The sequence below is a fragment of the Cololabis saira genome, chromosome 19, assembly GCF_033807715.1.
Source record: "Cololabis saira isolate AMF1-May2022 chromosome 19, fColSai1.1, whole genome shotgun sequence".
Classification (NCBI taxonomy): Eukaryota; Metazoa; Chordata; class Actinopteri; order Beloniformes; family Belonidae; genus Cololabis; species Cololabis saira.
Window position 1 is genome coordinate 3,472,158 of NC_084605.1, and position 13,927 is coordinate 3,486,084.

Sequence of the window (13,927 nt, forward strand, 5' to 3'; positions counted from 1 at the left end):
GATTCCCTGATTGTTTCCTCCTGTGTCACCAGTCTGATGTCTCCCCTGATTCCCTGATTGTTTCCACCTGTGTCACCAGTCTGATGTCTCCCCTGATTGTTTCCTCCTGTGTCTCTGATGTCTCCCCTGATTCCCTGATTGTTTCCACCTGTGTCTCCAGTCTGATGTCTCCCCTCATTTCCTGATTGTTTCCACCTGTGTCTCCAGTCTGATGTCTCCCCTGATTCCCTGATTGTTTCCTCCTGTGTCTCTGATGTCTCCCCTGATTCCCTGATTGTTTCCACCTGTGTCTCCAGTCTGATGTCTCCCCTCATTCCCTGATTGTTTCCACCTGTGTCTCCAGTCTGATGTCTCCCCTGATTCATTGATTGTTTCCACCTGTGTCTCTAATGTCTCCCCTGATTCCCTGATTGTTTCCTCCTGTGTCTCTGATGTCTCCCCTGATTCCCTGATTGTTTCCACCTGTGTCTCCAGTCTGATGTCTCCCCTCATTCCCTGATTGTTTCCACCTGTGTCACCAGTCTGATGTCTCCCCTGATTCCCTGATCGTTTCCACCTGTGTCACCAGTCTGATGTCTCCCCTGATTCCTTGATTGTTTCCACCTGTGTCTCTAGTCTGATGTCTCCCCTGATTCCCTGATTGTTTCCACCTGTGTCTCTAATGTCTCCCCTGATTCCCTGATTGTTTCCGCCTGTGTCACCAGTCTGATGTCTCCCCTGATTCCCTGATTGTTTCCACCTTTGTCTCTGATGTCTCCCCTGATTGTTTCCACCTGTGTCTCCAGTCTGATGTCTCCCCTGATTCCCTGATTGTTTCCACCTGTGTCTCCAGTCTGACGTCTCCCCTGATTCCTTGATTGTTTCCTCCGGTGTAACCAGTCTGATGTCTCCCCTGATTCCCTGATTGTTTCCACCTGTGTCTCTGATGTCTCCCCTGATTCCCTGATTGTTTTCACCTGTGTCACCAGTCTGATGTCTCCCCTGATTCCTTGATTGTTTCCTCCGGTGTAACCAGTCTGATGTCTCCCCTGATTCCCTGATTGTTTCCACCTGTGTCACCAGTCTGATGTAGATGTAGAACATGAATGAAAATAAAATAAAAATAGAAAAAAAATTACTGTAGACATGATCATGAAAATATGAGTATTATGCTGAACAAATGGCAACACAGAATATGAAGTGCAAAAGAACATTAACAGTGGGAAAAGCAAGAGCTTTCTTGACTACATTGTTGAATTAAATGTTCTCTTGAGCGACTTTTGAAAATGGATAGGGACCTACAATTGTTTGCAATATGGTACCAACTATTCCAGACTTTGACACCTCTAAATCTAAACAAAAATGGTCTTCTAGATTCCAGACATTTAGGCGGATGTAGGGCGAGGGCCTGCCGAGTTGAGTAGGAATGAAATTGAGAGTTTGTAGCAAAGTATGACCTAAAGTGCTCAGGAACATTTCCTTCTGAGGAAAATATTTTGTAAAGAAAAATGCATATTTGGTAACTGTTGATGTCATAAATAGTAAGGATCTGTAGATTTGTGTTCATCAACATGTACAGTCCCTGTCATTAAATAAATAAATTGAATTGAATTGAATTGAATTGAATTGAATTGAATTGAGTTGAAATTGAGGACTGATCCGGAGGTCGACTCAGGCTGAAGGTAACAGGGTCACGACTGACTTTACACTTGGCGGTCGAGTCGTTCTGACTCACTTGCCGTCTCTGCTACACGACACGCCCTTACTGGAAACAGCAATTGAAAACACATGAGAAACGAAAGACACGCCGTGAACGAACGGGCCTGAATGTGTGTTTCCTGCGAGGCCACGTTGTCCGGTTCAGGCTCGCGCCCTTGTTGTTCTCGGCTCCTTCCACATTCCCTGAAATGTTTGACGGGATTGTTGAAGGAACTGGCTCCAACAGGGAGAAGATCGGCCAGTTGGACGTCTATCGGAGCTGCATCTGCTGGAATAATACCGTTTGTTGTGCATTATGTCATCCACAACTGAATAGTGGTGGGAAAGAAAGGATGATTTAAAACGTTTGAGACTAAACGTGAGGCTTTTATAGGCGTATTATAATCGCATCTGAGTTCAGATTTGACTTGAAGACTGGAGTTATGGAAATCCAGTACCAGTATCCAGTATTTAATACGATCATAAAAATAACCAGGTATGGAGGTAGATTTGTGTCTTAATTATTCAATTAAAAAATATATTTTCAATCAAATAAAAATTCACTTCAATCAAAAAAATAAATTTCAATCAAAGAAAAAAAGTGTTTGAATGCAAAAAAATATCTAGACAAAGTCTAGACACAATCTTACAAAAACATGTGTAAAATACTCATTCTTTGTGGTATTGTTATCAAATTTGAACTTGCACTAGATAAGGCTTCATACTGTTTATTGTTTATTGTTTATTGTTTATTGAGATCCCCATTAGCTGCAGCAGAAACTGAAGCTATTCTTCCTGGGGTCTTAACAAAATAATGCAATACAAAAGAAAACAAATAGAGAAAAGAACTTAAAAAATAATTTAAAAAAATACAGAATAAGAGCAAGAAGAATATATATATATATATATATATATATATATATATATATATATATATATATATATATATACAAAATCAAGATATTTTAAAAATCAAGACGAACAGAAACCAAGTCAACTATATCATCCCCACATATACCTAATATATACATATATACACATACATACAAACACATATACATACATACACATACACATATATATACATATACATACATACATACATTTACCCAATATATAATACTCTATCATATCTAATATTCCAAGTCAATTCTATATTATATTCACACACACACATATATATATATATATATATATATATATATATATATATATATATATATATATATACATATACACACATACATATATACATATATATATATATATACGCATATACATACATACACATACACACACACACACACACACACATATATATATATATATATATATATATATATATATATATATATATATATATATATATATATATATATATATATATATATATACACATACACATACATACATACACACTCATATATACCTATTATATAATAACACTATTATGCAATAATACCATTATATCTCATGTACCAAAACAATCATATTACATACACAACTATTCCATACCGAAACCATTACTTGGACAGATATTTTTTAAGTAGTATTCTGAATTGATTATTGTTAGAGAGTTTTACATGATTGGGTAAAGAATTCCATTCTTTCATTCCTCTATACAGGACTGTACGTTTGATGGCATTAGATCTAACCTTAGGTATTGTAACATTTCCAACAGTTGCATGTCTAGTGTTGTGACAGTGATTTTCTGCACTAAAAGAGAGGTTATCAAACAAATCATATGGCTTTTTTAAAACAGATATGTTTCTTATCACAATCAACAGTGAGTATATGAGTCTGTCTTTGACCAATAACCAGTTGAGTTTCTTGTGCATAGAGATGATATTTGTCCTATTGTTGCACTTGAGAATAGTGCGGGCAGCTCTGTTTTGTATAATTTGTAAAGCATTCAACATTTCACCATTAGCACTGGACCAAACTGCTGGGCAATAGTCAAGGTTTGATAGTATAAGTATAAGTCTAAGAAAAGTTTTTTCCATGAAAGTTTGTTGTCTACTGTTACTCCCAGAAGTTTGGTTTCATGCACTTGTTTTATGATGATGTCATTGACCTTGATATACAAAACAGGATTCTTATCAATATTATGATTTGACCCGATAATCATACAGTTGGACTTTGATAAATTTAGGGCTAGCTTGTTTGCTCTGACCCATTCCGCTATACTAATTAATTCGTCATTTATAATAGTTTCTAATTCATTATTATTCTTTGCAGAAGCATATATAGTCGAGTCATCCGCGTACATCACTGTATTCACTTTTTCTAGTGCCCATGGTAAGTCATTCGTAAAATTGTGAACAATAAAGGTCCAAGACAGCTTCCTTGAGGAACTCCACATGTTATGGTTTTGTTTTCTGAGTAGCTGCCATTAAAAAACACGGATTGCGTCCTGTTGGACAGATAGCTGTAGAACCAGTTGAGTGCAGATTGCTCAAAGCCGTAACAAGCCAGTTTTTCTAGTAATATGTTATGTAGTACCATTATGTTTTCCAGCTAATAACTCACAGATTCTCTCATCTGCAGACATCTGGTTACGAAACAAATAAAAAACCTTCTATTTCAGTGTGTTCAAACTTAGATTACTCAATTATAGTAGCAGTTACAGCGATTCTGACTGTTGGGGGAAAAACTTCAGAGTGTTACCTTTAAAAAGAGACCAAAACCATCTATGTACTTCAAACGGTTCAAGAACAGCTTTCAATTTACTTTGGGTATAACTTGGATAGACGTTTTAGGCGTATTTTACAGGAATGGTAACAGGGTAGGCAACAAACATCTTAAATATGTAGATGAATAGCTATGATATCTTTACTAAACTGATAAAGGGGCTCCTTGTTCTTCAGATACTACCCCACTATGTCTTCATACACACATACTGTACAAACAGGCCCTTTATCCTCCTTTATCCACCAATGTGTCCTATTTTCTTCATTGCTGTGACCCATTTCGCTGTGCTACTACACAACGTCCAACAGATGGTCCTGAGAAGCTGCAGGGATCCCATCGCTGCCGTAACACAGACTCGCTGCTCCGTTTGCCAAGTTTCCTTCTTTGCATCAACATAAACCAATCATTTTGGGAATAAAACAGATTTCCAATGAGCAAATCTCTATGTTGAGGCCATTGGTTGTAGAGTGCATGGGCAGAGAGAGTAAAGGTGTGAGGTTAATTAACCTTTAAACTTGTTTTTGTCCTTCTGAAAACTGTCACATGCTTTGTTAACAGATGTCACAACAGCCACTTCCTGATCTACTCAGGTTTTTGACTGTCCTGGTTCAATAACTCTACAGTAGTGTCTCAATTCAATCCCACGTTATCACTTCCTCCCACTGTCCACTGTTCACTGTCCATAACGGTCAGTTCCTGTCAAGTTTCTCAATAAAAGCATCTTCTGGGAGGAGAGTACTTTGGGAAAACATTCAGGAGTTCTCTCATGAGAGTCTTTTTACTCTGCACTCCTCGTTTCCCCTTCTGCAGAAGTGCGTTAAAACCATTCCAGGCAGTCTCTGTGTCTTTCTTCGGTTACAGAATTATTTAATGCTATTTTAGACCTAACGGAATGCATATCTCTTTGAAAGACTCCCTAACAACTTACTGGATATGTAACGAGTGTCTCGTATGTTTTCCATGTCAATGAAAAGTGATAAAACATCAGAATTGCACCGTACCTTGAAGCCGATTTTTCCCTTCTTGCAACAGACGCAGGCCAGCAGGAGGAAGACGAAGGCGAAGAGTCCCGAGAAGGAAATGGCCACAACAGCCAGGGAGGACGACCAGGATAGTTCACTCAGCGGGGCGCCATCTGCAGGACAAAGACGCAACAACAAGCTCCAGAACATTAGCTGTGGGGAAAGATTATAGTATTTTAGGTAGATTATTGTGATAATTACACACGTAAGGAAGCAGTGAATGGTAAACATGGCGCCCAAGCAACACGAACGCTCAATAGTCTGGTTACATTTCAGTAAAAAAGACGACAACAGGGCAACTTGAAATACTTGCTCAGGAAATACTACCAACACAGCATGCAATAACAATCAATGAATGTCGTGTTTTTCCATCCACTCAGGACTAGTATTTCCTTTTTCGAGCCTTGTGGTCCATAGAGCCGGTGTTTATCTCCGGTTTCTGTAGCACAAACGAACAGGTGGTACCCATGGTACCCACCCCCAGGATAGGACGCTATCCTATCGCTGGATCCTTCCCCTAGCAAACATTCATACAAGTGAAGTGAGGAAAGCCGAGAGTAAAGCATTGAAAGATCCTGTGTTCGTTTTTCTGGCGAACCATAAGAAAACCAGTGAAATACTTGTAGAATCAAAGTTAATACAAGCTTTTAATATGTCAAGCACAATGTTTTTCCAGCCGGAGGTACATTTGTCTGAAACCACAGAGGTAGGAGAGAAATCCACAACGTTTTCATGAGTCTAGTTGAATTTATACTAAAAAAGGGAGGTGTTCTCTGTACCTGAATCCCATTGGTGGAGCCAGTTACGGGAGAGACACCCGAACATGTCACACTTCCAGCCCCAAATCTCCCACCTGGGGTGTCAACCCAGATCACAGATAAGACCCCCCCAATGCTAAAACATCTGTTTCTCCCCATTGTCTCATCTCAACAAATGGTATGTGTATTGTATTTAACCCCACAGGTTGACTACGTGACTTAGGCCACGTTTACACATAGCCGGGTATTTACAAAAACGGATATTTTCCCCTCTACGTTTTCAAAAATATCCACGTTTACACGGACCCGCATGAAAACGCTGTTAACGTCATGCCAGCCAATCAGAATCCTGGAAAAAACATCAACAAATGACACGTGTAACTTCCAGTTAAGGCTGATTTATGGTTCCGCGTTACACCAACGCAGAGCTACGGCGTAGGGAACGCGGCGACGTGCACCGTACGGCGCGCATCGCCGCGTACCCTACGCCGTAGCTCTGCGTCGATTTAACGGGGGACCATAAATCAGGCTTCACTTCCAAGACGAAACGAGAGTATTTTATATAAAATATAAAACAGGTAAAATACAAGAAAATATTGACGGTGGCCAAACTAATTGTAAACACAGGTCGCACACATGACGCTGGTGAGTTTCTGGTGCATAATGTGACGTTCTGAAGCTTAAATCTCTGTTTTCCTCCATTTTCCTCCCTTTTTCCTCTGTTTAGACGCAAACGTGAAAACTGAGTTTTTGAAAATCTCCACTTTGGCCGGAGTTTTCAGAAATGATCGTTTTTGGGGGCTTTGAGCTGCGTTTTCGTGTAAACGAACGGCCAAAACGAATGAAAACGCCACCGTTTTTGCCCCGTGTAAACGTGGGCCTTAGATGGAAGCAGCTGTCCTGCTGAATATGAGGTTACTTTGCATATAAAGAGAAACCCACCAGTGTTATAAACTCTTTGAACTCTTAACAATTTCATAAAATCCTAACATCATCTTTCCCAAGGATGCACAAAGTTACGCCAGTGCCGCTACCACTAGGCCACTCCACTCCCACTCTGGACTAATGTCAGTAATTCTCAGCCCATCAGCAGCAGCAACATTAGCTAGTCCTTAGCTAATAATATTGCTGGTGACTAATTAACTAACGAACGATCATATTAACGCCATTGTTGTCCTTTTTTTCAAAATGAGAATTGATGAAGAACCGAATCGTTAAGCAGAATCGAAAATGGAATCGTAAAAATCTCGTCAATTCCCATCTCTAGTGTTTCAGCCATGGAGGAAGCTGCAAGACTTAAAGGGTCTTGAGGTGGATTTAGAATTAGCAGTTTTTGTTCTTAAAAGGTTGCTTGTCTCAAGTCTAATTTCTTTCCTTTTATTAAGCTTTTTATGAGCAGATTAAGTGTTAACCATTTGGTCTATGTCAGGAATCAGCAACCCAAAATGCTTTAGAGCCATATTGGACCAAAAACACAAAAAACTAATATGTCTGGATCCGCAAAAAATTAAAAGTCTTGTATAAGCCTTAGAATGAAGGTAAATGGCGAAAGTCGAAATGTCGAGAAAAAAGTCGAAATGTCGAGAAAAAAGTTGAAATTTTCTAGAAAAAAGTCGAAATGTCGAGAAAAAAGTCAAAATGTCAAGATTAATGTTGAAGTACAAATCTCGAGAAAAAAGTTGAAATGTTGAGAAAAAAGTAGAAATGTTGAGATTAAAAAGGAAAGGCAAAATGAAAGAAAAAAGAGAAAAAAAGGAAAAAAAAGAAGAAAAAAATAAAAAAAGAAGAAAAAAAATAAAAAAAGAAGAAAAACAGGAAAAAGAAGAAAAAAAGAGAAAAAAAGAGAAAAAAGAAGAAAAAAAAGGAAAAAAAAAGTCAAACATTTTTGAAAAAGCTCCAGGGAGCCACTAGGGCGGCGCTAAGGAGCCGCGGGTTGCCGAGCCCTGGTCTAGAGTAAAGACTACACCTTGTGGCTCAACTCCCCCATCTGCTCTTCATCACGGGATTAACCGCGGACACTCCCAGCGCTCTGGACTAACATGAGTTTGCTCCAAATTCCTAAGCAGCTGCATTTCTGAGGACATATTGATGGATTCCTTAGGTTTTGCAGCTCTCAGATTTACCCAGAAGTCCCTTGTGGCAAAATGTCAAAGTCAAAGTCAAAGTCAGCTTTATTGTGAATTCTTCACATGTAGCAGAGACACAAAGAATGGAGGGAACTTCTCATTCACCCGCCATGAAAACAGTTAAAGTGCACAGCTGAGATGAGACAGACACCTCCTTATACTAAAAACTAAAATACTAACATTTAAAAATATCCACGATATAAGAATATACACTACAATGCAATATAAATACAGTAATCCCTGGCTATAACGCGGTTCACCTTTCACATCTCGCTGCTTCACGGATTTGCATTGTGCAACGTGGCTAAACAGCTACTGATTGGCTAAACAGTCTCCCCGCTTCTTTACTTCCTGTGTCAATAACGTTGGTTGCTTAGCAACAAGCTGAGAACAGCCAATGAACTTCAGCAGCAGCTCAAGAACGGGACCCTTGATGAATCCCTCATTAGTCTCAGATATAACCAATGGTGGCATGTCGGTTTAGAAGAATCTTTTTGCCCAGAAGAAAAAAGAGCAACAACAACGACCCATAACTATTTTCTTCTCTGGAAAAAACACACCTGCACCGCAGGCTTTAGAAGAAAAAGACGCTACAGAGTCAGGATGGAGCGGCATCAGAAGAGCAGTGGACTGTACAAATTGTATATTTCTTCATAGTAATTTTTTGCATTTTCTCCTGTTCAAATCCATTTACTCGTGTCCCGGTGGGGCGGGGCTGATCTCCGCAATTTGAAGCCTTATATAATAATTGTAAAAAAGAAAAAAAAAAGGTTGCTACTTCGTGGATTTCACTTATCAGGGGTTCTTTTAGGAACATAACTACGGTGGACGAGACCTGCCATTGCTTAAAATAAAAGAAACGCTGCAAATGAAAAGAAACGCTGCTGCAAATAAAATAAATGCTTTGCAAATAAAATAAACACTGCAAATAAAAAAAAACTCCGCTGCAAATAAAAACAAACGCTGCTGCAAATAAAAAGAAACGCTGCTGCAAATAAAAACAAACGCTGCTGCAAATAAAAACAAACGCTGCTGCAAATAAAAACAAACGCTGCTGCAAATAAAAACAAACGCTGCTGCAAATAAAAGAAACGCTGCAAATAAAAACAAACGCTGCTGCAAATAAAAGAAACGCTGCAAATAAAAACAAACGCCGCTGCAAATAAAAGAAACGCTGCAAATAAAAAGAAACGCTGCTGCAAATAATAAGAAATGCTGCAAATAAAAAGAAACGCTGCTGCAAATAAAAAGAAACGCTGCTGCAAATAAAAAGAAACGCTGCTGCAAATAAAAACAAACGCTGCTGCAAATAAATACAAACGCTGCTGCAAATAAAATAAACGCTGCAAATAAAAAGAAACGCTGCTGCAAATAAAAAGAAACGCTGCTGCAAATAAAAAGAAATGCTGCAAATAAAAAGAAACGCTGCTGCAAATAAAAAGAAACGCTGCCGCAAATAAAATAAATGCTGCAAATATAAAGAAACGCCGCTGCAAATTTTTAAAAAACGACGCAAATAAAAAAGCCACAACGGAAGTGAATTAGCAGGGACTATTTTTGCTGATGCACCGGTGTTTTTTATGTGAGAGGAGAAGAAGAAGACGAAGAGGACGTAATGAAAAGGAAGAAATAAGAAGAGCGAAGAATAAGAACAACGAACGAGAAAATAAGTGAAAAGTTTAGTGTTCAATGTCGCTACGTGTCATTTTTAATGTGCAACACCGGTGCATCGGCAAAAATAGTCCCCGGTAATTCACTTCCGTTGTGGCTTTTTTATTTCCGTTGTTTTTTCTTTTTCAGCAATTGTGGGTATCGGCCACCGTACATAACCCCCGCCAAAAACCAGGGATTACTGTCGTGCAAAAAGGCAAATGGAAATAGCAGCAGAAAGATTCATAAAGATATGTATGTGTGATATTGTACTTTGCAACAGGAGAGTAAATAGTAAATAAATAAACAGCAACTAGAAAGTATGTGTTGGGGGGGGGGGTGTAGCTCCCTGACAGCTTGGTGGATGAAGGATTTAGTGAGTCTGGTGGAGCTAACGGAGTTTATTGCACCGTCCAGACGGCAGGAGGATGAACAGACTGAAGAGTGACTGGCGTCGACACGATGGTGGAGCTTCACCAGTGAGGCAGGTGGTGTAAGTCTCTCTAGAGGAGGGATGGGGCACCAATGACCTGACCAGCTGTGTTCAGGATGCGTTGTAGTGCTCTACTGCTATATTCAGTACCCCCCCCCCATAAACACACACACAGTGATGCTGCTGGACAGGCTGCTTTCGATGGTGCCCTGGTAGTGCAGAGATTTCAACTGGTTTTGTCCCAGTCCCACCATTATAACCAAGAAGCAACTCGGGGACCAACTGTTTTTGGGGATGTTTGTTTTATTTTGCACCTTGCTTTTAAATAAGAGAATGGGCCTACAGTATATAGGCTATTTATTTGCATCGGTGTATATTTTTATTTGCACCTTTTGCTATAAAAAAAAACAAAACACAAAAAACAATGAAAAATGAACAATAGGAAGCCAAGAGGGCTTATAATATTACAACGTTCATTCTCAATCATTTGACATAATTTGGATGGGTAAATTATTCACAAAAATGAATAGTAAATGGAAAATGAATTGAGTGTAAAGAATAAATATTAGTTTTTTAAATTATTATTGTTTTCCATTTACAATTTCCTGCAATACCGCCACGGACCACCAGAGGGCAGCGGACCACCGGTTGACAAACCCTGCGGTAGAGGATAGACCAGGGGTCGGCAACCCAAAATGTTGAAAGAGCCATATTGGACCAAAATCACAAAAAACAAATATGTCTGGAGCCGCAAAAAATGAAAAGTCTTGTATAGAATGAAGGCAAATGGCGAAAGGCGGAATGTCGAGAAAAAAGTCAAAATGTCGGGGAAAAAGTTGAAATGTCGAGAAAAAAAGTCGAAATGTCGAGAAAAAAGTCAAAATTTTGAGAAAAAAGTCAAAATGTCGAGGAAAAAGTCGAAATGTCGAGCAAAAAGTCAAAATGTCAAGATTAATGTTGAAGTAGAATCTCGAGAAAAAAGTCGAAATGTTGAGAAAAAAGTCGAAATGTTGAGAAAAAAGTCAAAATTTTTAGGAAAAAGTCAAAATTTTGAGGAGAAAAGTCGAGAAAAAAGTTGAAATGTCGAGATTAAAAAGGAAAGGAAAAAGGAAGAAAAAGATCCAGGAGCCACTAGGGCGGCGCTAAAGAGCCGCATGCGGCTCTGGAGCCGCGGGTTGCCGACCCCTGGGATAGACACTATGGTTGGGGAAGCTCTAGCTAGAGGGCTGCATTGGGTGAAATCTGGTGGGAGCGGGAGGTTCTAACTTTGCTGCCGCCGGCTAAAAAAACCACTGCGGGATCGGGATGTAGCCTAGCGACAAGATGGAAATCAATGACGTGGAAAATAAACCTCAAACAAGGTCTTTACAAAACAAAGACAAAGCAAGGCAAGTCAGATATTTGTGGAAACTGGGTGGTATATGAGGACCCAAACGCAGGAGAGGTGCAGGAGGCAGGAGTTCCCAAAAGGTGATTTATTTAACCAAAAACAAAAACCAAAGCGCTGCCCAGCAGGATACAAAAAATAGAACTTAAAACATCCAAAAACTACAAAAACCTGACTTGGGAAACACAGAGGGAGGAAACAGTACGGACTATAAAGGATCAAGAGAAAAACAAGACCAGATATACAGAAGGGTTAACGAGACACAGGTGCAGACAGTCAGGCCAGATGGGAAACAGGAAGGTGAAACCAGAACTTAAACACAAAGACACAGGCTTCAAAATAAAACAGGAAGTGACAAACCCTGACACATTCTCTTCCTCCACAGCAATGTAATGGCCAAGCAATTCATTTGTTAAATTAATTTGTTTCCTTCGTTAACTTTGTTTATTTCATGTTATTTATTAGTATTATTTGAGCCACTCACAGCTACTCTCGTCGCTATAACCTCAATCACATAATTGATGCTGCGCGAAAGGAGAAATAGCTTGTGAGATGATGACAATGATGCATCTAACTGTCAGTCAGTTTTTCTATGAACTGTCAATTATCAGGATGGAGAAGGTTTAAATAAATAAAGCAGGATGGAGCAGGTTTCTTGGGTATCTCGAGAGATACATTTCTAGTGAACTTTTGTAAATATTACTTCGGGGCTTTGGTGGATGAACTGTATGTTGAACTAATATTTAACAGTTGCTTTTTCTATTTGAGCTGGGGTTGTTGAATGAGTTTTATCCTCCCATTTTCATGCCCTTGCTGATCCAGGTATTTACCTAAACCATGGAGAATCTGAAATACAGAATGATATACTTCTAGTACTGTTAGGGTTTGGCACACCCTTCCTCCACCAGATGGCGCCAAAGTCTGGTCAGGCTTGGCCAGAGCAGCTGATCCCAATCACCGTCCCCACTCCTGACACCACTCAGCCTCGTCACCCAGTCTGCTCTTAAACCTGCCTCCCACAAGCTGCAGTGTTGGATGATTTTCTCCAGCTCAGAGCCCCGTACTCTGCCTGTTTTCCTGGTCTTCCATAGTTTCCCGTTCGTGGAGAGTTTCCCTCCGGTCTGCACTTTTAGTTGGACTTTCCAGCCGCCTTTTTTCGGTCTGTGATTTTGTGTTTGTATTCCTTCCCTCTTGTGGAGCGCCTTTTGTTAAATAATATTTGTTATACCTGAACCTTGCTTGTGTTGTCCTGCATTTGGGTCCGCCCTCCTTCCCTCGAGCCTAACAAGTACACACGTTACAAACTGACCTTTGCTGCATCAGCTGGTCGGCTCACGGCTCAATTCACCACGTTAGCAAAAAGGATGAAGAATAAACAATGTATTTCCACACTACGGCCTTAATATCTGCGTGTATGGAGTCATATAACCTGCTTTGCTTGCAGAAGTTCCAACACCAGGGAGTTTATATCGTCTTATTCAGCAGGATTATTCCACTGAAACACCAGGGGCAGTTTAGCCTGACTCTAGCTGACACCTCGCTAGCTTTGAGATCTTATTTGTTGTTCTTATATTCACCTTTCCTTTCTTAATCTTCATTCACTGCTATGATACGCTGATCCTCTTCATAAATATGAGTCTAAGGAGCTTTGCATTTAATCAGTAGGAAGTAGATAAGAAGAAGAACCTGCAGGTTCCATTTCCATCTGAAAAATGCCTCTTGAAGGAACAAACTACTTTCACCTTCATCTGTAGCTCATCTTAATTAATCATTACTGGAGACTTTTAGTGTTTTAACGAATCAAGTCTCATCCAATTAACTAAAAACATAGTTAGGAGAAGACAGACTGGATCTCTCCTGTTCCTTCAGCTCTGATCTTGATGTTGTGATGCTCGTCTGCAGAGAAGAGGATGATAAGAGAGAGAAAAGTGGCCCCGTGTTATGCATGACGGTTTAAAAGCTCGGTTGCCATGGCAACACTTTCAGTACATCAGCCTCTTCTCCGAGTGTGAAATGGCTTCATGTCCAACAGGATTATGATGGAAACACAGACAACAGTTATGCTTTTGTTTTTACTTCGTCCAGCAAAGTTTTATACATGGATGGACGGACGGACGGACGGACGGTGGATGGATGGATGGAGGGACGGACCTCCAACCGGACTTTTATGTACAATAACAACA

At 39.8% G+C, this 13,927-nt stretch overlaps 1 protein-coding gene across 1 annotated transcript in view; it reads right to left on the minus strand.

Moving 5' to 3' along the window:
* The window catches only part of aatkb (apoptosis-associated tyrosine kinase b), a 72,937-nt gene that overhangs the window by 39,029 nt on the left and 19,981 nt on the right, over positions 1-13,927 (minus strand). Inside the window, exon 2 of the mRNA XM_061708373.1 lies at positions 5,370-5,503. Coding sequence (XP_061564357.1) covers positions 5,370-5,503 — 134 coding nt within the window. The remainder of the gene's footprint in view (positions 1-5,369; positions 5,504-13,927) is intronic.